At 43.1% G+C, this 26,880-nt stretch overlaps 1 protein-coding gene across 1 annotated transcript; it reads right to left on the bottom strand.

Annotated features, from left to right (window-relative positions):
* Nucleotides 1-557: 557 nt before the first annotated feature.
* On the bottom strand, nucleotides 558-26,880 carry GCNT4 (glucosaminyl (N-acetyl) transferase 4). Its single transcript, XM_024194131.3, has 3 exons — nucleotides 26,379-26,880; nucleotides 22,496-22,709; nucleotides 558-7,539 (listed from the first exon to the last, which is right to left on the bottom strand). The coding sequence occupies exon 3, from the start codon at nucleotides 7,536-7,538 to the stop codon at nucleotides 6,171-6,173; it is 1,368 nt and encodes a 455-aa protein (XP_024049899.1). The 5' UTR covers nucleotide 7,539; nucleotides 22,496-22,709; nucleotides 26,379-26,880; the 3' UTR covers nucleotides 558-6,170.

The following is a 26,880-nucleotide window of genomic DNA, read 5'->3' as shown; positions in this document are numbered from 1 at the left end:
TGAAAAACATTGTCGCACACTGGAATGTTTTTGAAGACTTTTATACTCTTTGTAAATGAATGGCCAAATCCCAATCCCATTGACAGCCAGAGGAAAAATTCTCATGGAAGTCACTGGTCTTAGAAAAAAATCATATCTGTAGAAATACTATCCGTGGGCCAAACTCTACTTGTCTTACTTCCACAATAATCCCACTGACTGCAGTGGGACCATCCATCTGAGAAAGCTGGAGCAGGATTCGGCCTTATACCTCATACCAGTGGCTTGAGATGAAGAACAAGGGACAGGCTGAGGAAGATGCATGATGTTCAGTTAGTCAGATTGTAGTCGCGTGTGTATACATGTGCTCCATCGTAGGGCCTGATCCTTCTTCTGTTGAACTTTTGCTATTAACTTGAATGGGAGCAGGGCCCAATCCTAAGTGGCACTGAGCATCTGCAACTCAGTCCCTTTGACTGCTCAGGATTTGGCCTCAGTGACTAAGTAACTGTTATAAACTCATTAACCCATTAAAGCGTGAGTGGTTACACTGTCATAAAATACACTCCTTGTCTTTTGACCTATCCCTTGCAATGCCTCTGAGATGATTGTACAGCATAACATTTCCAGCATGTATTATTGATGGATTGACCTCTGCAAAGGGAATGCGTATTTAAGACTATGAATACTGCATCCACTTACTGCCATTCATTAAAGGAGCGATCTCAAAGCCCACTTGATCTTTCATCGAGAGCAATATAAAGTGCAATCCTGTAAAATACAACTGAATGGAAAAATTGATTTGAGGAAACAAACATAGCAGCAGTGTCTGCAAAAAGGTGTCTCCAATTGAAATCAAACGTTTTTGGAAAGCTTTAGAAAGGAGTGTAAAATTATTCACTTGAAATACAAAAAGCAAAGGAATATTTTCAGTAGATACTAGAATAAAATACACATTAACTACATTATTCTGAAAAAAAAAAGGAAACCATCATTTTCACATAAACAAAAATCATTACCTTCAAGAGCTATTTAAATTCTACAAAAACATCAACAAATGCTATCCCTGTACTTAACAATCAAGGTCACACTGCTAATTCACAGTAAGATACCATCTACTCACCATTTTCATCTCCTGCATTTTGCTTTTCTCATGGGTCCACATTCTGATTTAAATGACACAAGCTAATGATACAGCAGTCATAGAAATTCTCAACCGAGACTTTTTTTTGATTGCAAATATAGACTGTATGATCATTTTCTATATTTCCTAATCTTCCTTTTAAAATCCTTTTATTCCAACATGAAAGAAAATATGAACAGTGAGAACCACACATTCAAATTGGCAATCTCCCTCCCGCTCTCACCCCAATCCATTTATAAGCATGACAAGTTACACAAGTGTTGTCTGTGACTATTTTTCAAAATTGATCAATCTGCTGGCTAAACTTTTAAAGGCCCAATCTAATTCCCCTTGCTGTCAATATCAATCTTTCCATTGACTTCATTGGAAATTAATCAGCTTGGGACCCTTAGTACCAAAGCTTGCTTCCATTGGCATTAATGAGAGTTTTGCCATGGACTTCCATGACACCAACATTTGGGCTCTGGGAGACACTAATCCTGCAAAGAGTTATGTGCTTAACTTTTAAGTACGTGAGAAGTTCCATTCTACTTAAAGTTAAGTACGTGCCTCAGTCATTGTAGGACTGGGGCCAAAGTGACCTGCAGATTCATTTGTCTGCCAAGCTCCAGAAATCCCCTTTCAATGAGCCAAGTAAATTCCCACCAAAGCCATGAAATTCTCTATTTTCTGTGATTTTTTTTGTTTTTTCCTTCACATTTTCCCCTGTTTCTCTGACCTCTCAATTTCAGGGAGTCTTTTGTGGGGTGAGTCTCATGGGTGGATTTGGTAAGTTGGGGTTGGATCTGAGCACCGGTAAAGGGTGTGACTGTGAACAGGTTTGGCAGCTGGGAGGTAGGGTTAGATCACTGGTTTAGCAGAGAGGAGGAGTTGTTGCACGCAGGTTCAGCAACTAGCTAGGAGGAGAGTCCATACTACTGCATACTCATTTGGGGGTTGTCAGTAGCAGGGCACCGTTGACTCACCAGTGATGTGTATCTTCTTTTATATCATCAATCCATGGATTTTCACATTCTTAACTCTGAGATGGAGACAGTGCAGGGTAACAGTGGATAAAGAATGTGTAAATACCTTGAGTTGTAGTTGCTGAGCAATAATGCTATGAAACAACAGAGATGAGCTTGGGCTGCAAATTTTGGATCCAAACTTGCCCAGGATTTAGGGTGTCTGGATGCAGGGTCTTGTTTCGGACTCTCATATGTATCATACTTATTCAACTGCTCTACCGTTAAAAGGAGCAGTTACTAAATAAATAGCTGCCTCTGATTAACTGTGTGTATGATAGAGACACAGAGGAGTTGGGGATGGACAGATGACCACACCTACCAAATATGCATATTTCTCAAGTGAATTAATGTGTACTTTAATTATTGTGTATACGAATCATAACTATAGTAGAGAGAGGAGACAATACAATTTTAGATGTTGTCACATTCAAATCAGCTTTATTGTGGCATTCACAATAATGTCCTTTGATGAAATCTCTGGCAAATCCTGAACAAAGTCAACGAGGCACTCGGCAAGTACTGCCCTCTACCAAGAAGGTTTGCTTGGTCTCCTAAACTGGTCATTTTTTCCTCTTCCTTAAAAAATGCTTCTTAGAACATAGTTACCACTTTTGTCAACCTCCCCCATTTCCAGCCACTAAAAATATCTTTGGCCTGATCCCGGGGACTAATTCTTCTGCCACAGCACAGCTTGGAAGGTCCAAGTAGCAACTTGAGCATTGCTCTAAGTTGTGTTGTCTGCAAAGGCTACTCTGGCAGCCAGGAACCGCAGCAATGTTCTGCAGTGTTCATGCCCTCTTTCTGCTGGTAATATCTCTGCCATGTTGCCTTCTCTGGGAAAATCCCCAGCTGGCCAGATAAACTGCTTTTCCACCTGCTTTGTGCTACTGGAGCTGTGCACAGGAGGTGTAATGGGATCATGAACAGGTACCTTGTATTTAATGGGATGGAAGTATGGGAGGCCATCTAATAATGCAAATATATTTTCCATTTGAAAATGCTATGGACAAGAACTTATATAGAAGGCTTTTGTGGAGGGTGTGGGGGAAGTTTCTGGCCTCAATAAGCAAAAATTCCCCATTGAAGTAGAATACCTGATTGTTTGTATGCTAAGTTTCTGCCCACGCTAAATTGTATACTTATCTCAGCATATGTTTGGTATGGCCACATTTCTCATGAATGGCAAAGCCACAGGTGGGTCATACCAGTCATTTCAAACAAGTCCCAACAGAGAGAGAGAGAGAGGGATGGATGAGAGGCAGGGGCAGGTGATGACCTCAAAGATGCATAATGATTGTGATTTTTTGTTCATAATTTATCGCAGAACTATGCCATCGGTCTCTACATTGCATGTATACATACATACTGTGTGTGTGTTATACATCTATGTATAGCCAATGTTAAATTTTACAAGTGAGGGGGAAAAATAATCTTAAATTTTGGGGATAGACTGTATTTGAAAACATTTTGTAGACCGTCATGCCACAAGGTAGAAGAGCTTTGGATTATATCATCAAAAAGAACAGCTATTCATCAGGGTATTTACAATTCGCAGTGCTGTGACTGGGCACACCTTGTACTTCACTTCAAACAAATATTTCACACTAACGTGTAGCGTGATGGGGGCCCAGGGACACTAACTCAGCAGACAGCATCACTTCTACATTCCCTTATTTTCCATGGTCTAGGAAGTATATAAGGCCTTGTTCACACAGACTCATAGTGGCTTAACTTAAGATGTGTTTTTAAACTGATTTAGTTAAACTGGTGCAAGTTGTCTTGTGTAGACAAGGCCTAAGTTTGACCCTCTGACACCCTAACAGCCTTTTATATAACAGCATAATTCAATGTATTCTGGAGTTCCCAAGTGTGAACATGGTAATGCACAACTCTGTAAATACGATCAATACTTCCCATTCTAGAAAGTCCCCATACACCATATTATCATGATAAACCAGAACAGCACCAAAGGAGTAATGGCAGGCTACCAGCCTAAATTGCATTTAGTTTTTAAAATATATTACTATTTATGTGAGAACAGCAAGGGAATTTGTGTTCCATGCATTTATAGAGACTTCATAAATAGCTTTGGTGAGAAGAAGTTGTTATAATCTATCGTTTTAACCACAATAGACTCGTCAGCCATAGATCTCTAAGTGCTTTACAAAGGTGGTTGAACAGCATTATTCCCATGTTACAGACGGGGCAATTGAGGCACAGAAGTTAAGTGACTTTACACAGCAAGTTGGTGGCAGATTTGGGAGGAAAGCCCATGACTCCTGACCCTCAGTGCCATTCTTAAACCACTAGTGACTAGTCCATGGCTGCCCTATGTGCTAAAGCTAAGACTGAATAACTTGCTCAAATTAAGTATGTTCTCAATCCTGTCAGTTTGAGTCACAATTTTATGTAATCAGCTAAACACTTTCCATGAGTACTGTGCATCAAGGGTAGTTCTGGTCCTGTCTGTAAATGAGACAACAGGGCATGGTATTACTGCAGCAGTTTATGGATAGATAAAGACAAGAGCAATACTGTTATTGAACACTGCGAGCCAGATCCTGGGCTGTATTGGGACAGTACAAAGCTATTCTGGTCACAGATCCAGGGCTCAGATGACTTCCCCCTGCATAGCGGGACTTGGGGGTTACAACAGCTGCTGTAGAAACTCCTACACCACCACCTCTCCTGGCCCCCAGTGTAGGGGGCATAGCTGAGAGAAGGGGGATGGCGAGGGCTCCATCATGCCCCAAGATCCACGGCTACTAAGATAGCCTTTGGGGGCACTGGCAGCCAGAGCAATTTGAAGCAAGTGGGTTCTAAGTTGAAGTGGGAGCCTGGCCTGGCACAGATCAGCCCAGGACCAGGGAAGCACAAAGGTGGCATAAAGCCACTTCTGCACAGCCCCCTCCTGAGCTGCACTGAGTGCACCTCAGCCCCAACTCAGGATCTGGGCCTGTGGCTAGGACAAAATCTGGACTTGTCAATACTTTGTATTTTAATGTAACACCAAACTGCTGAATGCTAATTAAAAGCTGCATGTGTTACCTACTGTATCTACATAGACCCAGTGCACCATCCTAAAATGGTGTCCCTGACCTGAATGACTGTGCTTTTGCAGGAGGATGTTTCTAATGGAAGAGATGGCAACTGAACTAGAATAATACATTTTCTGGCACTGATTTCTGTTAGGTAGAGCTCTGAAAGCTGTCATTTCCGGTGAATACATACAGACTTCAAAAGAACTGCCATGTGTAATGCTGCCTCTATCAACCATCACAAAATTCACAGGTACAGAAAAGTGTATGGAAGCATAACATTAATAGAGGGGAAAACTAAATACAGAGACAGACAGCTAGGTGAGAACACTGGTACTTCCAATGCAGTGGGCAAGGTTCCAGGATCTCTCTTCTCTTATATCATCCAATCATATTCACATTGCAAAAATCATTGTTATGGGTCCAATCCTGCAAATGGCTAAGCACCATCATCTCCCACTGACTGGGAGTGGAGGGATCACAGGATCAGCCCTATGGCTCAGTGGTCATCAGACTTTCTCTTTAGACTCATTTTAGTTTCGGGTTTTTTCCTTCCAGCTTTCCTGAGGTAGCATACCTGGACATCTTCCTTCCTATGTTTCAAATCTTTTAAAGAAGAAGAGGGGAATAAGGAGAACAGACATGAGGAATTATCCTAGCTATTGCACAGGCAGGCTCAATTTGAAGCATTCCATTACCACAAATAGTGCCACAGCCCCCCCAAAAAACATTCAAAAGTGGAGCTGATTTTTATAAGAATCACCTTGAAAGATATTAAGGACACAGTGTTGTTTTGGTGAATTATACAATGATCCTTAAAGGGCATGACATATAACATCACATCTGGGGGCTGACTCTCCATTGCATTCTGATTCTCCATTGCACCTTGTGTAGTCCTTTACACTTGTGCAGAAGGAGCATTCTGATTTGGTAGCATTTTACACCCCAAGGCAATGGAGCGTCAGACTCTGGATAACACTGACTACTGAGTGTAGTGTACTGCTATAGTGAAACATCTGCAGAACTTCTGTGCATGAAGGAGCTTTCGGAAGACAAATCAACCCATTCCTTCTGTTGTTTGGCAAGTTTTTCTGCCAAGCATTTTATTAAAACAGGGTCCACTTTGGAGTCAAATTTATTGGCAAACCAGTGTCCATAATTTATAAGCCACCTTAATTCTGCAGCTCCATAGATGCACACACTGCGAATATGGGTACCAGTACAAGGAGGATACAAGTGGTCCTCCAGGTAATTCCATTTCACCAGGCGAGTCTTGCTTTGCAGGTCTGTTACATCGTGAGCTGACCTTGAAATCTCCCCAGGAATTCCAGGCACACGTGCAAGGGTTGCCCAGAAATGTTCATCTGGAGAATAAGTATCCTTGGACCATTCAAAAAAATCTTTAGGAAGAGATTTTTCAAAGGTATATTGGATGAATGCCCGACTTAAAACAAAATAGGCACTGCCTACAAAAACCTCAATGTTATGAGGTGGTGGATCTTTCGAAATGTTGGTTTTTACAGGCATCTGCATGTATTTATAAGGCACACTCTTAAGTTCATAATGATATGTGAATCGTTCCCTTTTGCTGCTACTTGGCTTTACAGTCTCCAGCATGTTTCCTCCATTGAGTTTCTTCAAATCAGATACCAATTCAAAGTTTGACCTCAAAGGAAAGTCTTGACCACACAAATTAATAACATACTTCCATGGAACCGACGACCTCATCAAGTCAGACAAACAATTAAAATCTGCTTGGAGCCTAGAAATGTGTGCATATTCCACGGTCTCCAATTTAGATGCAATGAAAACATTGGGGAAGCACTTAGCTAAATTGTCCATAGCACATTTGAAAGTATTAGCAGACTTTTGGTCATAATGGATGCAGTAAATATTTTGACGGCTGTATATTGTGTGTATGAGTCTTTCAACCATTATTGCATCTTTGTGAACAACCAAAGAGTAGGCTAATGGGAAACTTTCCTCCTCCAAGGAAACAGGCTTTAGGTGGTATCCTCTAAGTGTACGATACACCTGACAATCGCGGGTCATAGCTATAACGTCTTCATCTTCTAAATCAATGATGTCTTTTCTTCTTATCTCTAAACTCTTGCCAATTTCACTGGGTTCTTGTTCGTATATACACGAACAGTTAATTTCATACTGGAAGTCGTTTCTAAGATGGGAGTATTTGTTTTTAACATAAGAAGAAGTGCTTAAGAAGTGCTCAACTAAATAAATACCTTTTTGAGGGAATAAGAGTCTTTCAACATTGAGGAGTTTCAGAAGTGCAAACAGCCACACTGCTAAAAACAAGATCAGGATCTTTTGTCTCATGGGATACTTGAAGGGACACTTATATCTCTTCATTCTGTAGGAAGATAGCAATATAGTGAGATTTTAATCATGGAAGGCTACAATAAAGATAATTCCAGCTTCTGCCAGAAACAAAACTGCATTGATTTGGCTACAGCTTAATAACAATGATAGCAGAAAGATAGGGCATGGAAAACTCTTTATTATTTTCTTATATTAAACCTCACTTAGTAGCAGCAAATCATAAGCATGTTAGTTCAGGGCTAGATTTTGCCAGCCTTGTTTGCACCAACCCATTCTTCATGCTGAATTAGCCCAGTGAAGTCAATGGAACACTTTGCAGAGTAAGATACTATTCACCCTGAGTAAGGGTGTCTGTATGACATGGTTGATTTGCCAACTCCCTTTCATCTCCACTTGTGCTCCCCCAAGGAAGAAACCAGCAGCAGTCCCTGGGGGTGTTGCAGAAGTGCACTTTTCATCTCTGTGCTACTAGGGGGTGGGGCTGAATTTAGCCCCTTAGCTAAAATCCTATTGAATTCAGTGGAAGCAGGATCAGAACCATATAGTTATTTCTCTACAGGTCAGTTAATAGTGGATATTGATTTCGTTCAGATATTTTAAATATTGCTTTTTAAAATTAAAAATAAAGAATTAAAACCAGTGCTTTAAAAATCAGACAGAGCATCCTCTTTATCGATAGCATTGGGGCTGGCCAATGTGTGGGTGTACAAGGGGGGAGGAGGGGAAAGGCACTTCCCCCCATCACCTCCAGGTATGGCTGATCCTGGCACAGAAGACCTTGCCCTCCCTTGAGGGGTAAGGGCTGCTCCTGCATGGTGGCAGCAACTGCTGCAAAGGAAGTGGCGGTGAGACTGGGTCATAGCCCTGGCAGCAATGGAGGGGAGCACACAATGCACCCTTCTGCCTCCTGGAGCTCTGGGAGACTGCTGCAAAGGAACTGCCAAGGTCTTGGATGTGCAACAGCATATTAAAAGCCATCTGCTATGTAACAGATTTCAAACTTAGGTTTTATTGCAATGAAAGTGAAACAATGATCCTTTCTCCATGTGTTTTTTGCTTTCAGCAGCAGAGTGTGAAGAGCATTGTGTCTATTACTGGATTAAAATGAGTCAGGAGTCTGCATCCAGGTGCGGTCTTAGTTATAACTCCATTTTCCCTCTTAATGGAACTGCTCATGCATAGAGCAGTCTGCAATGTTTTCTCCCTAAAAGGAACTGTTTCGCTACCGCTGTATGGGTGTGTGGTTAATAGGAAGGGAAAGGGCAGAAGACAGCTTTGCTACCTTATGGTCATATGTTTTGTTGAATTTGAAATATATGGAACTGAACAGTCAGAAAAGGCTACACTGCAAACTGCTGTGGCAAAGCCTTCTTCAGGAAATGTGCAGAGGAAGTACTCTTCTATTCTTGGTTTACAAAACTGCTACAAGATTAGGAGCACCTCAGCCTCAGAATGGGTTGATTAATACACTAATAACTATATAGGTACCTACAATGAAATAAGATGATTTTAGAATAGCTTTTGAACACAATATCTGGCCTCAGGATTAGGGGAATCCATAGGTGGCATAAAGCCAGTGTAACTGTCTCTATACTTCTATCCCCAGCACTCCATGTCATAGGCAGGCTAGAGGTGGGTGGGTGAAAGGAGCTGGTGTAACAACTCCTAATGTCCTATAATTCTGTAGCAACTTAGCCTTAGAGCTGCTCTACATTATCCTAGAGTCCAAAACAACCTCCAGTTAGCTCCAGGATTGGGGCCTGGTGTGTAGAGGGCTTACAGCCACTATTTCCTCCCTCCTCAGGTCAGTTCCTGCACCAGTATAGCTGAACCCAAGTGTCCATCCCTTTGTGCCTCTAATCTGGATTTCAATTATAGGAGCAAACCTCCCATTAAATTCAGTGTGAGTTTATGTGAGGGCAAAATGGGTCCTTTGGTGCACATTTTCAGCCCAGGCTTAACTAGACTCTGTTTTTGCACTCATGATTTTACAAATGCAAAAAACTGCGAAGGATAAAATTGTGGACACAATTATAAGTGGGTACGATTAGTCACTTAGATATCCATGTACCTGCTCTGCAGGTGCAACCATATATTCAGTCCAAGTGACATTTATTGAGGGTGCAAATAATTCAGATGCACTTATTACACAATATTAGGGCTGTGGGAGAAAAACAAGTTCTTACTTTGAGGTTGGTTGCAACATGCCAGAGGCAGCTTTATTTTTTTTAACACTTGCAAGGGGAGAGTACTCATGGGCAGGGGTTCCACTCCCAAGGCAGGTCTCCGTCAGATAAACAATTAAGGCAGGCATTTATACCTTTTGTGACATACAGTAATGATCAACAACAGCATTTTGTTTATACATATTCCTTTTTTTAAGCAATTTTTGCTACACTTTGCATTTTATTTTTATTTAACACAAGGTTGAAAACCAGCATCTTTTACAGTTCTTTTCCACTCACCCTGGCCCTGCTTGGAAGTCTCGTGTTATTAGCTGTTAGTTAGCCTGACTCTTGCTCTGCCTGGAAGACTAAGATGTCTGCTCTTTTCCCAACTTCCACACTCCCCAATTTTGTGCGTTTAGCACAACTATTAATTTTAAACTTTTATTTTTATTAAACTTTGTATTTTTGACTTTAGCTTACATGGTACAGTATAACTTTTGGGGGTTTAATTAAATACAATGACAAAGCATGGTTAGTATGAACATGGAAGGTGCTATTAGTACATTTTTTACAATAACAATAACTTAACTTTAAACTAAACAACAACAATAAAAGCATTAACATTTTTATTGTAATAATATAATGGGGTTGCTGTACAACTTTAGTCACAGAACACAATACATTATATTTAGTATATAGACACTTTATAGGCTGTAAGAAAAGCATAGTTTTTAATTTGATATATATTTTGGAGCATATGAATTTGCCCTTGTAATTTAGACATTTTTTGAACCTTTGGTAGGAGTAAAGGCAAATATTGGAATGATTAGGTGCAAAGACAGTCCAATTAAAGGGTATTTGGAACCTAAGGGCTGTTTGTAGAATTTTATTTGCAGGCCAATAAATGATATTGTTTCCTGCAGCAGTGGTGAGATTAAAATGTATGTCTTGCAAAGTGGTGGCCTTAATATACACAAAGCTACTATTAGCTTGGAAAAGCAGGTGTTCTGTTAGAGTAGTTTTTTGTTTTATATTTTTTTAACAAACGTTGTTATGAACAGTGACAACTTTTTCGGGCTTTAGTTTATGTACACACTGAAGTTGTGGGGGTTTTAATGGCCAGAGTGTCCATTGATTTTTTATTTTTATTTAAATGTTAGGTGTTATTTTAGGAGCATTGATTATAAATTGATTAGGCATACTAGGTAGTTTATTTTTTTAATGTTTTGGTGAATTATTTAATTCCATGTGCATTTTTTTATGGACCCGGCAGGATTTGGTATGTAGAAGCCCACACCCTTTTAACCGGCCCGTATGCTTGGAAGGAGCACTGCGAACGTCTGCACTTCCATCCAGAAAATCTTTTAGGTACGTTTCTATAGCCACAAATTAGATGGCATTTCTGAAGCACTGTAAGGGCAGTAGGCCACGCCTGATGCTGGACATTACTTTGAATGGCCATAAGCTGGTCATCCAGAACAATCCCTTCTTTTAAAAAAAACATGCTAGATTCCACTGCAATTTTTTTTTTGGCCTTAGTGATATTGAATACTATTTTTGTTAACAGCTTTTGGGTTATTGAGCTAAGGGCAGAAATAACATGTAATTTACTAACCCCAGCATGTACTTGGGTTAACTGTGCTTTAATAATAAGACCTGTGGCCTTTTTTAGTTGCTTTAATTTTTTATTATATGGTTGGCCTTTGTAAATGTTTTAAATTGCTGCTGCAGTATTGGCACCATCCCATAGGGATTACTAAGGTGTAAGGGCCTTGGCCATTGGGTTTTATTAGAGTATACAGTATTGTTTGTATTAGGATTTGTTATGGGGTGGTGGTTATAGTGGTAGTGAGAATAATGTGGGGGCAGTGGTCGTGGCAGCAAGACGCCTTTGGTATTTGTCATTTGAAAGCCAATTAGGGAGGGCTATACATGCTGAAGGTACTTGTTTGAAAGCACAGAGCCCAGTCTCCGGAATAAATGCAAACCACCACTTAATACCAGAGTCCAATGTGCAGCAAAGCATGGGATGGACTAAGGTCTAAGGTAAGGTCTAATTCAATTAAGGAACTGTTCCTTCAAACATGCAGTAGTGTTATCAACACTGAAGAAACCAACCCAAATGCATTAGTTCTAGCCAACTACCACCCAGTATCTCAAATCTTCCATTCCTGAGCTAGCTCATAGAGATGCTAGTCAAAGGCCAACTACAAACTCTCCTGACTGAAGTCAATATCTTAGACCTGGCACAATCTGGATTCAGGCCAGGATCTGGGACAAAAACAGTTTTAGTGGCACTGATGGATAATCTTCTCCTGACAATGGCTAGAGGGCAGACATCCATTCTCATCCTCCTGGACATCTCTGCAGCATTCAACATTCTTGACCTGAGATACTGCTATCCTGCCTCAGAGAGGTGGCAGGGGTCCAGGTTAATGCACTGAAATCGTCTGAGTCCTTCCTGGAGGGGTGCATTCAAAGAATAGTGATAGGAAATTGAACCTCCATGACTAGACTCTTCATTTATGGGGTTCCACAAGGATAAATTCTCTCTCTGGTCCTAGTCAGCATCTACCCATGGCCAGTGATGAACTGGTCAGACTACATGGACTCAAGTGCCAACAATATGAAGATGAGACAACTCTACCTATTCTCCACCATATATGACCACACCACTACCACCAAGATGGCCCAATGCTTGGATGAGATCAGCTCATGGATGAAGAACAACTGGCTGAAGCTGAGCCCTGCTGGTGGGCAGAGGAAAGCACTTTTAAGAGTTTGCAGCCAAGGTGCAGACTCCTTTGACTGAAGGCACACACACCCAATTGGTCAATTCAGTCAATAGCTTAAGAGTGCTGTTGGATTCTTCGCTGACATTAAGCTCTCACATAGCAGCATCTGCGAGAAATGCTTTCTACCATCTCCTGTTGGCTAGGAGACCCTGTCCCATCCTGGTGGATGATGAGCTGGCCTCAGTTAGACACACTTTCATCACTTCCCATCTGGTTTACAGCAATGGGATAAACCTGGGCATGAAGCCATTAGCCCCCCTCCACCCACAGCTCAGAGCTGCAGGATCCCCCTGCCCCCAGCGGCAGCAGGGAGCTGCAAGGGTCCCTCTGCCATCCGCAGCGGGGCAGGGAGCTGCGGGGTACCCCCTCTGCTGTTTGCAGTGGCAGGGAGCTGTGGGCTACCCCCACTGTCCATGGTGGCTTGGAGCTTGGGGGCCCCACTGCCTCAGATGGTAGGTATACCTCACAGCTCCCTGCTGCTGAGGGAGGACCCTGCAGCTCAAGTCACGGAGGTCTTTCGAAGTCACGGATTCCATGACTTCCACGACCCCCGTGACAAAATTGTAGTCTTAGTCATGACACTTAATGCGCTACTGGAAGGTGCTCAGATCCTATGATGATGAGAGTGGTATAAGAATCTATACAGAATAGAATAGAAATGCCCAAGTTTACCCTTCTCCTGGGCCTCTCATTATCTAATCCAATCTCTGGCTGTGCCTAATAACATCTCAGGTGCTTATACCATTCCTCTTATTAAGTTCCATTTTCCTTATGTATTGCATGCAGGGTCAATATTTTTTCCCCCCTTATGTAGGATTGTTATGGTAGGAAAGGAGGTGGGAGTCACCACCTTCTTTTGAAGGCTCCATCTTATTGGGTCCCGCCAAGGTTATGCCACCTGGTAGGTGTAGTAATTCATCTACCTGCCTAAGGATAGTCCTTAAGGACTCAGTGAAGGCTTATTACATCTTGTAGCCCTCACTACTCTGCACTGACTATCCAGCCTGTCTAAGTTAGAGCGGGGACTTGCTAGCAGTGTAGATAGTAATGAGAAAAGGTAAATTTACCTTTCCACATAATGCAAGAACACCATAAAACTGATAAGCAACACATTTAAAACTGATTGAGGAAACACTTTCTAACCTTGTGACAGGATCATTATATGTTGTATCATAGAGGCCAAGAGCTCAGCAGCTTTGTAGGCTTAGGTATTTATCTGGCTAATGAGAACATCCACAGTTACATGAGACAGGATACAAGTATGGAAAGGGCATATGAACCAGCGTGTTTCAAGGTATGTGCTGACCACTAACTGCCAGATTTTCAGAGCAGAAACCACCAACAGGCATCTTATTTCACATGACCTATTATGCTATTTTCTGCATGTGGGTTTGGCCACTTATAGACCAGTCTAGATGGATTCACAGCTGCATCCTCCTCTGTTCCTGTGGGTTTTTTGCAAGACACAGGTTTGAGCAGCTTTATAAATATGACAACCACAAATAATCTGGGCAGTTTGTGATCGCCTTGTGTAAGTGGGTAAGGGAGGAGAGAGAGAGACCGGAGGAGCCTCTCTCTTCCTTGTGTTGTTACAACAGGGGTCAACTACAGTTACTGTCCTTGCACTCCCTGAATGTAGGGATGCTCCAGGCTAACCCAAGTGGCTGTAGCCAACCCAAAGAAGGTGGAGCCTGCTCCTCTCAGTACAGACATCGATGTTGAGCTGGATACACACTATGCCCTTCAAATTGGTGGTGGACTGCCGCTCCACCATGCACTCCTCCAGAGGCTGTGGAGGAATTTTGCAGTTCCCTAGGGGCTCCCCCTGCAGTGCAGCTGCATCATAACCCCCACAAGGAAGGACACACCTTAAACTCACAATCTAGCACCCCCAAGCCACCCCCCTTTTTTTGTCTGTAGGATACTAGCCAGACACATCTCATGCTGGAGTAAATCAGGAGCTGCTCCAACGAAGTCAGTGGAATTTCACTGCTGTAAATCCAGTCCAAGAACAGGATCATGTCCTTCCTTAGCAGTGATTGTTCCTCGGCAGTCACCAACTTGGGCAGACTACAGAAGTCGGCACCACTGTAGCAACACTGATGTAGTTAGACCTGAGCAAACCCCAGCTATTTGCACACCAGTGCAAAACAGGGCTTACACCTGTACATCTTACCCCAGTAATTCACCTGGGTAAGTCACACAGAGTGACCCCCCTGACTTATAGCAGTGCAGTGCATCTATACTGTGAGTTTGCACTCATGTAGTTACATTGGGACAAAAAAACCCCAAAAAAACAGTGTAGACAGAGCCATGGAGGCAGGACAAACAATGATTATTTTACTGAGCTAAGAGTTAATACAACAATGCAGAAGGTGTTGAAATCCTACTGAGAGATACAGAGCCCCATCTAGCAAACTAGTCTATAGACCAACCCACTAACTTGAGAAACCCCAGACAAGGCACTGCACAGTGTAAACAGAAACCTGCTCTTGAGATTCTTCTGGAGAAATATGCTAAATAAAGTTAAAGTATGATAATCACTGCAGTGACTCAACCGAGTCACAGCTCTTTAAATACAGTACCATGTGCCTAGCACAGCCTACCCCGCAAGCTTCTCCAAATATCCCTTTGTGGGTGGCCAGTCAGATTCTGTCACAATAGGATCTTCAAAGATCAAAGCACAGAGAGGACTCTCTGTATGCTGATCTCTCCCATTCTGCGAGAGCGGGAGTCAACAACTTTCACTGAAGCCTTGCTCCGATCCTTTGGACCCTGTGGAAGGACCCTCCATGGATCCAGAGCACTGCTTGTGGGGAAGAATCTAGAAAGGGAGGGCCAACGGAACACATCATTCCCTCAACCCAGCAACAACAAATCCAGCTAAAACAGCCTCAGTCGCCTTTTATGCTGGGAAATAAAACCGCCTCCTCCCCACATCACATACACTTCCAAAGGAGTTCTCAAAGCAGCAATGGGTGGGGGAGTTTCCAATGTCAGCAACCCAGTAGGAGGACAGGGGCTCTGGATCTGGAGTGGCAGCACAGGACTTCTGTGTGGCTCTCCCCCAAGATCTTATATGGATATTAGATGATCCACTGGCTCTAGGGGAACAGCTCCCCTACACTTTCTGTAGGGGGCTCTGTGACAGCGTACCCCATAAGGCTTTATGGGTGGGTGTTTACAAATGTATGTATGATATAACTGAAATATGTTTTGTGCTGCCTGTGACATGGTCTACTATATCTATTAATCCTTTGTACATATATACCATTTTCTACTTGAGGTTAAGAATATGGGCTATATGCTTGCTTGATTTCTAAGTAAGCTTGGTGAGGCATTTGGTCAGCTTCTTTAGGAAGGAATTTGCCAGGTTAAGTACCTGATCGGGAAACACTTGGGGAACAATGCATCTTGGAATGCTCCGATCCACATAAGAAGTCTTCCTGGAGACATGCAAGATACCATGTGGACAATGGCGTCGGCCTGTAAAGACTGAGTCATGCAGGGGCATGTGACTTGCCCAGGTGACTCCAAAACTCCATCTTGGAGCTGGACTTTGCATAGGAGGGAGGAGGGGGGTCTCCTCCCACAAGAGAGAGTCTATTTAAACCTGGGGGAGACCCCTCCATTTTGTCTTCAGCTGGCTAAAGAAGGAACCTCTCCAACCCCCCAGGATGCTTGAAGGAAACTGAAACAAAAGACAGTAACTACAGGGGTGTGAGAGATTGCTGGACCCAGGCTAAAGGGAGATTAGCCTGTAAAAGGGAGCATTCTGGAACTGGTGAGGAAATTATCTGTATTTAGTTTGATTGGGCATAGATTTGCGCATTTTATTTTATTTTGCTTGTGACTTACTTTGTTCTGTCTGTTACTACTTTGAACCACTTAAATCCTACTGTCTGTATTTAATAAAATCACTTTTTATTTAGTAATTTACTCAGAGTATGTATTAATACCTGGGGGAGCAAACAGCTGTGCATATCTCTCTATCAGTGTTATAGAGGGCGAACAATTTATGAGTTTGCCCTGCATAAGCTTTATGCAGGGTAAAACGGATTTATCTGGGTTTAGACCCCATTGGGAGTTGGGCATCTGAGTGCTAAAGACAAGCACACTCCTGTGAGCTGTTTTTGGGTAAACTTGCAGTTTTGGGACAAGTGATTCAGACCCTGAGTCTGTGTTGGAGCCAGACAGGAGTGGCTGGCTCAGCAAGACAGGGTGCTGGAGCCCTAAGCTGGCAGGGAAAACAGAAGCAGGGGTAGTCTTGGCACATCGGGTGGCAGCTCCCAAGGGGGTTTCTGTGATCCAACCCGTCACAGGCTCAATCCTGCCCCCTTGACAAACCTAGTGGGATTCTCCACCCCACTGCCCACCGAGAGCAGACAGCTCTGATAACACCGAACAGTCTTGGTTGCCCCTCCCCAGACACACTGACATTTTATGGTTAGAATGTTCAAATCCAGGGCAGTTCATCTGAAGATGTTTTTGTTTGACACGTGCGTATCTGCAGCTTATCAGAGATGAAATCTGTTGTATCCTCCAGGCTCTAAATCATGGCCTTCAGAGACAATTGGATTAAGAAGAAAATGTGTATTTGACTAGGAGTTCAGCGTGTGTTCCCAGAGCCATGCCCTGTGATTTCTAAATGGAAGTATTTGAATGCATTCGGGGGTCTCATCTCTCCGAGTGCCTCCCACTGTTTCCACTACAGCCAGGATCCTGATGGGAGGTGGGAGCACTCTGAACAGCTACTGTCCCTCCCCTGCTGTTCCTCAGCCTGAGAGGCACAAAGGGAGTGAAACAAGGCAGAGAATCTGTCACCCCTAAGGGTGGATTGTGGTCTCTTGACTTCTTTGAAGTAATAAGTTCTACTGTCATGCTACAAACGTTGGACACTGCTGATCGAAAGGATATTGAGCGTTCCCCATTCATAGAGCCATGAACGCAGCTCAAGATTCTTCCAAGTACACATTTAACAAAAAATGAATCCACTCATAAGCATTGGGGGGGGGGGGGCAAATTCTGCCCCCATGCAGCTGGGCTTCACTAGTGTAACTGAGAGCAGAATTGAGTCCAGGGTGTATAACTAAATGCTATCGACTCTGAGCGCCCACTTGCAGACCACAGAGGTCAATTATAGCTGTTTTGCCTGACAGCAAATCTCTAGTCTAGAGTGCGCAGCTGATGATTTGGAAAATCAAACTAAAATTAGAACATAGGTATCGCTGGAAGGGGTTCAGCTGGGAGGGGCCAGGGGTTCCGCTGACATCTGTTAATTCAGAGGAACCATAAACCTTACGTCTTGGCCATTGGTGGCCAGTAAAAGTCCCACTTGACATTTTAAAGAATGTGTGTGTTAATCCTGGTATCCCAGATAAAATCCAGGTGGAATAACTATGTTCTGCAGCAAGCATCCAGCTCTTAATTAAGTTAAGGGAACCATATATCTGAAAAGAATTTGGCGCATAGTTTGTGAACAGAAGATAGTGTTATTGACTACAGTGCATGAGAAACCTTATAAGCTAGCATACACTATACTACGAGATCCTGCTATGTGAGATGGAAATTCCACTGTACTGCATGGAGTTATTACATGATATCTAGGAACATTTCATGGCAACTAGAAGATAATGGGTGTCCCTATTGTGGTTAGAGTTATCTCTCTGTAGAGATTTTAAGTTTGGTTTCTGTTTATAGGCTACTCAGGAAAAATATCACTACCTTATTTTCTTCCTTTTTCATGCATTCTTTGTACGCTAGCTATCTAATCAATGCATAGGGCCTATCACAATGGTATCTAAGTTCTTGGAGCTACTTGTGAGGGCTCTGGCAATTAGGAGCACTAGATTGGCTTCTGACCTCCCAACATTGTAACTGGAGAATAACTCCTGGGAGGTCAGTGGAGTTAAGTGGCATAAAACTGGTGCACAAGTTCTGAATGAGGCTCACTGTCTTGACACATATCCAATCTTATGCATCCGAAGAAGTGGGTTGTAGCCCACGAAAGCTTATGCTCTAATAAATTTGTTAGTCTCTAAGGTGCCACAAGTACTCCTGTTATTTTTGCGGATACAGATTAACACGGCTGCTACTCTGAAACCTGTCTTGACATTGCTAAGGGCAGCAACAGAGCCTGGAATTGCAGAGCCAAGATTGCAGGTGCATTTCAGCATTAATCAAGAACAGAAGGGCTTTGCACGGGTCACTCTAGCTATAGACAAACTAGGCACCACCGAACCAACAGATGGCTCAACATATCCTCCCACCCCGAACGTCTGTTCTAGGAGGGGCAGCACACTGAAGTTTTGCCTTGGGCCGCAGATTGTCTTGACCAGCTCAGTGACAGCATTGCTATTTCAGCTGGGTTGCAGGGCAAGAAAGGCTTAAATTGGGCTTCAAATGAACTATACACATTTATGGACTTAAATAACCAGAGGAGGATAGTAAACATAGCCACACCACAAGCCCATAGACTATATCTGAAGACCCAGACATAGGCATGATTTCATTTGATTAAGACTAACGATTTACATAGGGAGCATTTGTGTTGTTGGGAGATTGTAATGTTTTACTTCAGCTCCTGCCTATTATTACATTGTTACCATAAACTGTGTGTACACAAAGTAACAGCAAATCCGAGGCTCCTTGTGAAAATTAGAGAGATGCCAATGACCTTTTCACGCACCACCAACTTGTAGATACATTGACTGTACACAAGAACAGAGGACCGCCTCCTACCTCTTCTGGGTAACTCCTTCCTGCATTAGGCCATTCTGTGCTCAGTACTGTTTCTTGCCTATTTCCCACACAAGCAGCTGCGTCTAGCTGCTTCCTGAACTAGCAATAGGGGGAAGTGGGTTGCAACAGGACTGCAGGCCAGGGGAGGAGGTGGTTCTCAGCTGGAGATTGGTAGGTCAAGTAACCCCCCGCCCCCCCAAGACTCTTGCCCTGCACTCTGCCAGTCTTTCCTGTGGAAGCTTCCACACTGTCTCTTGCACCTAAGTTAGAGCCTGAGTTCTAAGTACTTGAAATACAGAACACAAAATCCAGGAACTACTTCCCTCATGTCACCATCTACATAAACTTGCTTTTGGCTTTTATTACCAGCAATCTGGAGGTCCCACTGATCTTGGCAGGTGTGGTCACACGTGAGGTAACTCTGGTTTTGGTGGCATGCCAGATTGATAGCTGGTTGCTGTATCTCTCTTTCAGACTCATCTCTCCATCCACATATCCAATCTTATATCTGGTTCAGAGTGGTTATTCTGGCCAATGGTGGAGCAGCATGTAATACAAGCTGCTGCAGAAATCTGGACTCTTGGAAAACCTGAACCCTCTGTACGGCAGAATTCTCTCCTCATCACTATCTGAAATTCACCATCCTCTAAGAACATTACCATGGTGCAATTCAGTCTCCATTTCTGTGAAAGAAGGGGAGGCAGGCCAGGTATCCAGGCTTTAAGTCACAAAAGAAGAGGAGGGTAGGTGCCAATTCCACCACATCATCCTTCTTCCCTTACAGAGAAGCCTTTCTGCAGATGTTCTGCAGGAACTGGGCTCATGTGAGTGAACTGCTCATTTAAGTGAGGAGAAGGAAACATGAGGAGGAGGAGGACAAGAGTTAGGACACTGGAACTGAAGCAAGGGAATGGTGTGGAAGGGAGGTGGAGATGAGGAAGTTGACGAGGGCAGGTGCCTCAATATGTTTAACATTAAAATTAAATGAATTTAAACACTGACTTGCAACTAATAAGCTGTACCCAAGGTCACCCTGATCCTTTGTATGTGGCATCTCATTCCTCTACCTTCTGTTGGTCTTTGTTTGGAAAAGCCTAATACATTTTGGGTACTACTATAATCTAAATAATAACTCTATGACCAAGCCCCAGGCACCCACACTTCAACAAATGTCATGAACTCTCCCTTCTGACCACAGTTAGCAGATCCAGCAATCTCAGGTTGCTTAATACACACTTGTTCCCCCAACAATGCAATCTGTTGACTTATTTCCATTAACAGTACTGCAGAATAAGGCAGATTCTTGCCTCTGGGTCTCTTTCTGCTCCCTCCAAATTAAACTATTTGATAGAGGAAGGATGAGAATATGTTCCTGGAATGGAAGGGAGAGGTGGTGATTGGCTTTTCCAAGTGTTTTTTTTTTTAATTGGTTCGCTGAGGAACATGTTTATCTCCATTTGATTATTTAATGCTGCTAGCTGGCGGAGTTAATTTATTTGTATATTAGCGTTTAATGCTCCTGAGTGGTCATTGCAAGTATAATTATTATTAGTGGCCTCGGAGCTTCTGTATGAGTATTTTTGTATTGGTGTTAAATCTAAATAAATAAAATAAGAGTTGCTTGATTTTTCTGGTTTACCAACTTGAGTTTTCCCCATGATAGTAGCTGTCTAAAAAGTAGTATCTGGTCCTATTGTCACCTGCTTTGTAGTGTATCATCCATCTTCTTATTCAGTTCTTCTAATGCACTGCATATGCTTTCTGTGATTGGCGGAGAGCTTCAATGGAGGGACATATGTCTACTATTTACATGCTGTTTGTCGGGCCTCTACCTGTGGGGCTCCATATGTCAAACGTGGCCTGTTGTAGTGCCTTAGTTTTAGACTGGGGCATGCTTGAATGATCCATTCATTATCCTTGCCCAGTTTTAAGCTCTTGCAGGTTTAACAGTTGTATGGTGCCTTAAGGAACAAATTGTAAAATCTCCCATGTGCCATAGCTCTCCAGAAACACATACAAAGCAGAGAAGAGGCATCTTATTTCTGCTTTTGCTTCTAACCATTCAGCAGTATTTGGAGTCTAGTGGAACACTCCAGTAGTTGGACTGGACTTTCTGACCTTACTTTCGATTAGTTTAAATCTTACCTTTGAGAAAGGACACAGGGAAATTGCTAATTTATCTAAGATTAACTGTGGTTGTCTCTTATGGGTGCCATACGTGACTTAGTTCTAGCTCTACATGCTAACACTTTATATCAGCAGTAAGCATAGGTTCGTTCACTGTCTGTGATTCACAGACTTATTTCTCTTTTCCTACAGTACCAGATGCACCCAATGTTAACTATTTTACTTGTCTGTCTGTCTCTCAGTCCTAGCTGTCTGCATGTTCTTTAAACTTCCTGTATGTTCTTTTCCATCCGTCTTAGGTATTTATATGGCCCAAATCACCATAGTATCTGATTGCCTGATGCTTTTGAATATATTTATCCTCACAACACCTTGTGAGGGAGGGAAGAACTATTATCACTATTTTACTGATGGGAACTGAGGCACAGAGAAACTAAGTGACTTGCCCAAGGTCACACAGGAAGTCTGTGGAAGAGCAGGGAAATGAATGTAGGTCTCCTGAGTCCTAGGATACTGCTCTAACCACCAGACCATCCTTCCCCTCAAGCAAAGTTTAGGTCCGGTCCCCTGTGATGTTATTTGTTTGGGACCTCTCAGGTGCAATACCCAAGATTCAGTAGGCAAATTTCTTCCCCAAATTACTGTGTCATGCCAGCTGGGGGCCAGAAATGCGGAACCTAGCAGGAGGGGGAAAAATAAGTATATGGCCTAAGGATAAGTAAAGAGATAGTTGCCTAAGAGTTAAGCATCTAAATCCATATTTGGACTCCTAACTAAACATAACCTGATGTGAGAGCACCTGATGTGCTTTCCATGGGACATGAAGGTGAAAATTAGGCTAACATGGCCAGAACTGGGGAGTGTTTGCAGAGGGCATTAGAAGAAGAGAGGATGATGCTTCCCTGCTAAGCTGCAATGGAAGGGGAAACATAGTGAGTCACCAGCCACCCTCAGCTAGTTACCCCCCAAGTTCTCTGTCAGCATGAAGCAGCTCACATTACTACTGAGTTCCTTATGGACTCTTTGGTCTGAACCTTACCTGTGGATCAGATACTTCAGGGCTATTATTCCGCATACGTGTTGAAATCCTCACCACTCCAACTTATACCTGCTGAGTCAACAACATTGCTCAAATCAACGTTCAGTCTAAACCTACCTTTTGAACTTTGCTTTATCTTCTTTCCTTGGGAAAGTGTTCTAGAAAGCTTTGCTCAAGGGACACCATGACTGACTGGATACACAAGAGTAGTTCTTTTCCTCCATCCTCCTAGAACCCACAAACAGTGTTCCAAGCTTTAGTATCCTCTTTAACTATGTTTCAATCGAGTGTGCAGCCACGTATATGTGAGGACCAGGGGGAACATTCCTCCCTACAAAGAAAAAAAAAGTAAATTAAAATGTTAATTACAAAGTACAGTAACCGTGGAAGTGTTATGTAATAAGCACATCCCTTTAGCTGCTTATATTTAGTTCATAATTTAAACAGCTTGGTTTCATGATTTCACTGTAGCAAATCCTCTACTACCCATTCTTAGCAGTAATTTCACACAATTCATGCTGTCTTTAACTGTTGACATCTTCTAAATACCCACAATGACCTGAGTTTGACACTTGCTCAGAATTTCTCCTGATAGCAGGAGAACTATGTAAAAGAACATTTGCATCTGAAAATTTTGATATCAGCCTGTTGTTCAAATGTACCACTTAATACACTGAGGCTTAGCACGTTATGCTGTCACTCATTTTCTTGTTACATTATACAATGGAACATAGTATCTGCCCCTGATGGTACCTGAAGTGATTTAGCTCAATGTGGTAAACTTGAAAAATACAGTTTTGGAGAACTGCAGGTAAAGAAATTTTTTTTTTAATTAGACACCAGTTACTTTGAAAGACATTGGGCCTAATTCTACTTTCAGAAACACTGGTATAAAACAAAAGTAACTCCCTCTAAGTCAATGGAGTTCCACTAGTAAGCAGTTCCTGTATAAGTGGGAAGAGAAACAGGCTTTGTTTCTTCAGATCAGTTGCAGGTACAAGCAGCGAGAAATTTTGCTCAGATGTTCAGTTTTTGAAGTTTTGATTCATATGTGTTTTGAAAAAAATATATTTCAACCTCAGAGGTGCTATTGTGATCAGAAAGGCAATATCGTAATTTGTGCAAAACCATATGACATATATACACACACTATCTACACTCTACCCCAGCACTATATAAGAGGGGAGAAACCATTACAAACCTACACTAAGTTAACTGGGTCTTCCAGTGCATCTTCTTTTATGCATCTGTTTTTGGATGGAAAACTCCTTGCAGCAGGGATGGTCTTATTGTTTTGTCTTGCACAATACCCAGCACATCAAGGGTCAAATTTTCTAAAGCACTTAATAAACTTAGAAGTGTAAGTCCCACTGCTTTTCAATTGGACTGAAGCTTCTAAATCACTCAAGTGCTTTTGAAAATGTTGGCCTATTTTCTCTTTAAAATAATCTGCAATAATAATTCTCATCTCAGTGTTTTCACTCTTGATTTACAATTACAAGGGGCCTAATCATCCTCTGAGACAGCAGCATTGGAACGATTTTTATGGTGGAGGTGCTGAAAGTCATTGAACAAAACTGTAAACCCTGTACATGATGGAAGCCACTTCAAGCTAGGTGGTGCTACCACACCCCCAGCACCGCTAGTTCCAACACCCCTACTCTGAGACCCATGTTGCCATTTTTTCTTCCCCCTCCTCCTCTCTACAAAGTCAGAGATCCTCAAGTGGAGAGAGGCTGGGCATGTATTGCGTTCTCCAAGACTCATGGGAATCTGTAAAACAGTTAATGTAGCTTGAAGCTGAAAGAATTTTTTCACTGTCTCTCTCTAGACCTTGAAATCGCCATTCATGGGCGGGGGGAAGGGGCTATCAGTAGCTGCTGATGGAAGAAGCTCCCGCAGCATGGTTCCAATAAAGCTGTGCTACCTAGAATCCTAAAGGGATCATGGGGCTACAGAGCCAGGCTGAAGGCTCAGCGCCTATGCACAGACCTCATGATATATGTGTAGAACCCTCTGTTCATTACACAGGAGGGCAAACCCCAGCCTCTGGAATAATTTAGGGAAACCTCTGTGGACCAGATCCTCAACTGGTGTAAATCAGTGTTACTTCATGAAAGTAAATGAAACAATGGTGATATACATCAGCCAAGGATCTGGCCTATTATGTGGAACGTCATGGGTAATTTTATGCTCCATGGCCCAATTCATGTGTTTTTCTGTGGGATAAGGTGATCAGGTTTGCAGCATAGAAAAAGAAGAGTTCACTAACTAACTCCTTTTCTCAAGGGGGAAAATGTTCTTCTGGCTAGATTGGCACTTAACATTTTTTACCTCTACTAGGAAAAACTGGTCTTGAGTTTAACAAGAATAAATATACTAGGAAGCTAAGTGCTACTATAGATTAATGCACTAGCCTTTCATCTGCAGAGACCTAAAATCTATTGATAAAAAACAAATTTGAATGGCTCAGCCAACTCCTTAGTAAATTTTGGTTCCCCATTACAATACCACTTAGAATTTGGCATGATTAACTGTTGCTGCTCATAAAAAGGCCTAGGACTGGAACAGTAAGACATGAGTGCTGCAGGTCAGACTGGAAGTGCATTAGCAGAATGAGTTTGGAGTAATCGGAATGCCTGACCACAGCCAGTAAAACCAGTTCTTCATTTTTACGAGCCTAACAGTTCTCCTCAAATTAATTTAAAAAAAACATCCAGTATTCCTGTCAGAAATCTCCAGCAATACACCACTGACAAGAACATGGCATCTCCATCTTGAAGGAAAACTCTTGATATCTTTCACTAACTACAAAAAAGACCTACGATTTTGAATTCACTGCTCTGATCCTCCTCCCGCTTGCACCTACATGAGATAGGAGTAGTCAGTGACATTGCACTGGTGTGAAACTGATGCAGATGAGAGCAGAATCAGGCCCACATGCACCCTCCCTTCCCTACCCCCCCCCCCACATTTACCCTGTCCATTCCTGGTTTCATTTATTTCAATGGAGTGACAGATGTGGTGCATAGAGCTGAAGCACAAGCAGCAGTATAATTCCTACAAGCTATCCTGTAAATATGTACATACATCTTCTCCAGATGACAAGTTACAATTACAAATGTGTGGCTAATAAAGCAAACAAACAAAAGTTCCATGCCATTCCGGTGCAACACCTGGCACAGAATATTCATTATTAATTACATTTATTAATAAGTTTTCAAGGCGCATTCAGCACAGATACAGACTGTGGAGCCTAAGTTATGCAATTGTTTTTGCAACATTTGGCCATGAACTGTACATATTGTGCCCAAAAATGTAGACAGCAGTGGTTCTCAACCTTTCCAGACTACTGTACCCCTTTCAGGAGTCTGATTTCTCTTGCATACCCCAAGTTTCACCTCACATAAAAATACAAATACAGCACCCTGTTACTGAAAAAATTGCTTCCTTTCTCATTTTTAACATACAATTATAAAATAAATCGATTGAAATATAAATATTGGACTTACATTTCAGCATATAGTATATAGAGCAGTATAAACAAGTCATTGTATGAAATTTTAGTTTGTACTGACTTCATTAGTGCTTTGTATGTAGCCTGTTGTAAAACTAGGCAGCTATCTAGATGAGTTGCTGTACCACCCCCTCTCCCCTCCTCCCCCCACTTCTGCATACCCGGGTTGAGAACCTCTTGCCTAGACCAACAGGGCACCGGCCCCCGCAGTCGGTATCAATGAGCGTAGCAGCAGCTCCCAAGGAAGTATTAGTTCACACTGACGTGGATGATAATTCTGTGCCAGCCGCTTCCCCAGAAAGGCATGTGATTGGTGTGTGTTGTTCACTTCATTAGATCTATTACTCCCCGGGCCCGAGCCGGGTTTACACCAGCCCCTGAATACTCACTAAGGCTTCTCGGAGCACAACGAGGACTCTGAAGTGCCCTGTCCCTGGCCCGGTAGCAGCGGGCTTGCACACGGACAAACCAGTCCCGCTTTACCTTTGCGGCCATTTGGCTGAGCGCAGCACCCCATGGCTTTGGGGCCTCCCCGCGGGGTCCCTCTAGTCCGGGCTTCCTTTCACCGGCGACCTTTGCTGGTCCCGCGCCGCGCCGGGCCAGCCGGAGTCCCCAGGGGGCAGCCAGCGCTCGCAGTGGCGAATACCCGGACCGAGCCCCAGCGCGCCCCTCCTCCGCTCAGTCCTCCCCCGCCGCCAGCCGGGGCCCAGGGGTGGGCGGCAGAAGTTGCTGCTGCCGCCTCTCGGCTCGGCAGCTTTGGACACGATCCGTCACGAGCCCGCCAGCTCCGAGCCGCGGCGCGCCCAGCGGGGCGAGCCTGTGCGAAAGTTTGGGGCGCCGAGTCCCGCCTCGCAAACGGTGTGTAGCTGGCGGGCGAGGCCGCCCCGCAGGGGAAAGCCCGTTCGCTTCGCAGCCCCGAGGTGCTCCCCACGGCTGGGGCAGGCCGGGCTCCCGCTTCCCCTCCCGGGGGGAACCAGGCGCGTAA

Source organism: Terrapene carolina, unplaced genomic scaffold (assembly GCF_002925995.2).
Source record: "Terrapene carolina triunguis isolate 2854851 unplaced genomic scaffold, T_m_triunguis-2.0 Scaffold69, whole genome shotgun sequence".
Taxonomy (NCBI): domain Eukaryota; kingdom Metazoa; phylum Chordata; order Testudines; family Emydidae; genus Terrapene; species Terrapene triunguis.
The sequence above is the reverse complement of the archived record's forward strand: the minus strand, read 5'-3'. Positions and strand labels throughout refer to the sequence as shown.

Coding starts and splice junctions, on each gene's coding strand:
- GCNT4 (XM_024194131.3), bottom strand. CDS start 7,538: ATGAAGAGATATAAGTGTCCCTTCAAGTATCCCATGAGACAAAAGATC.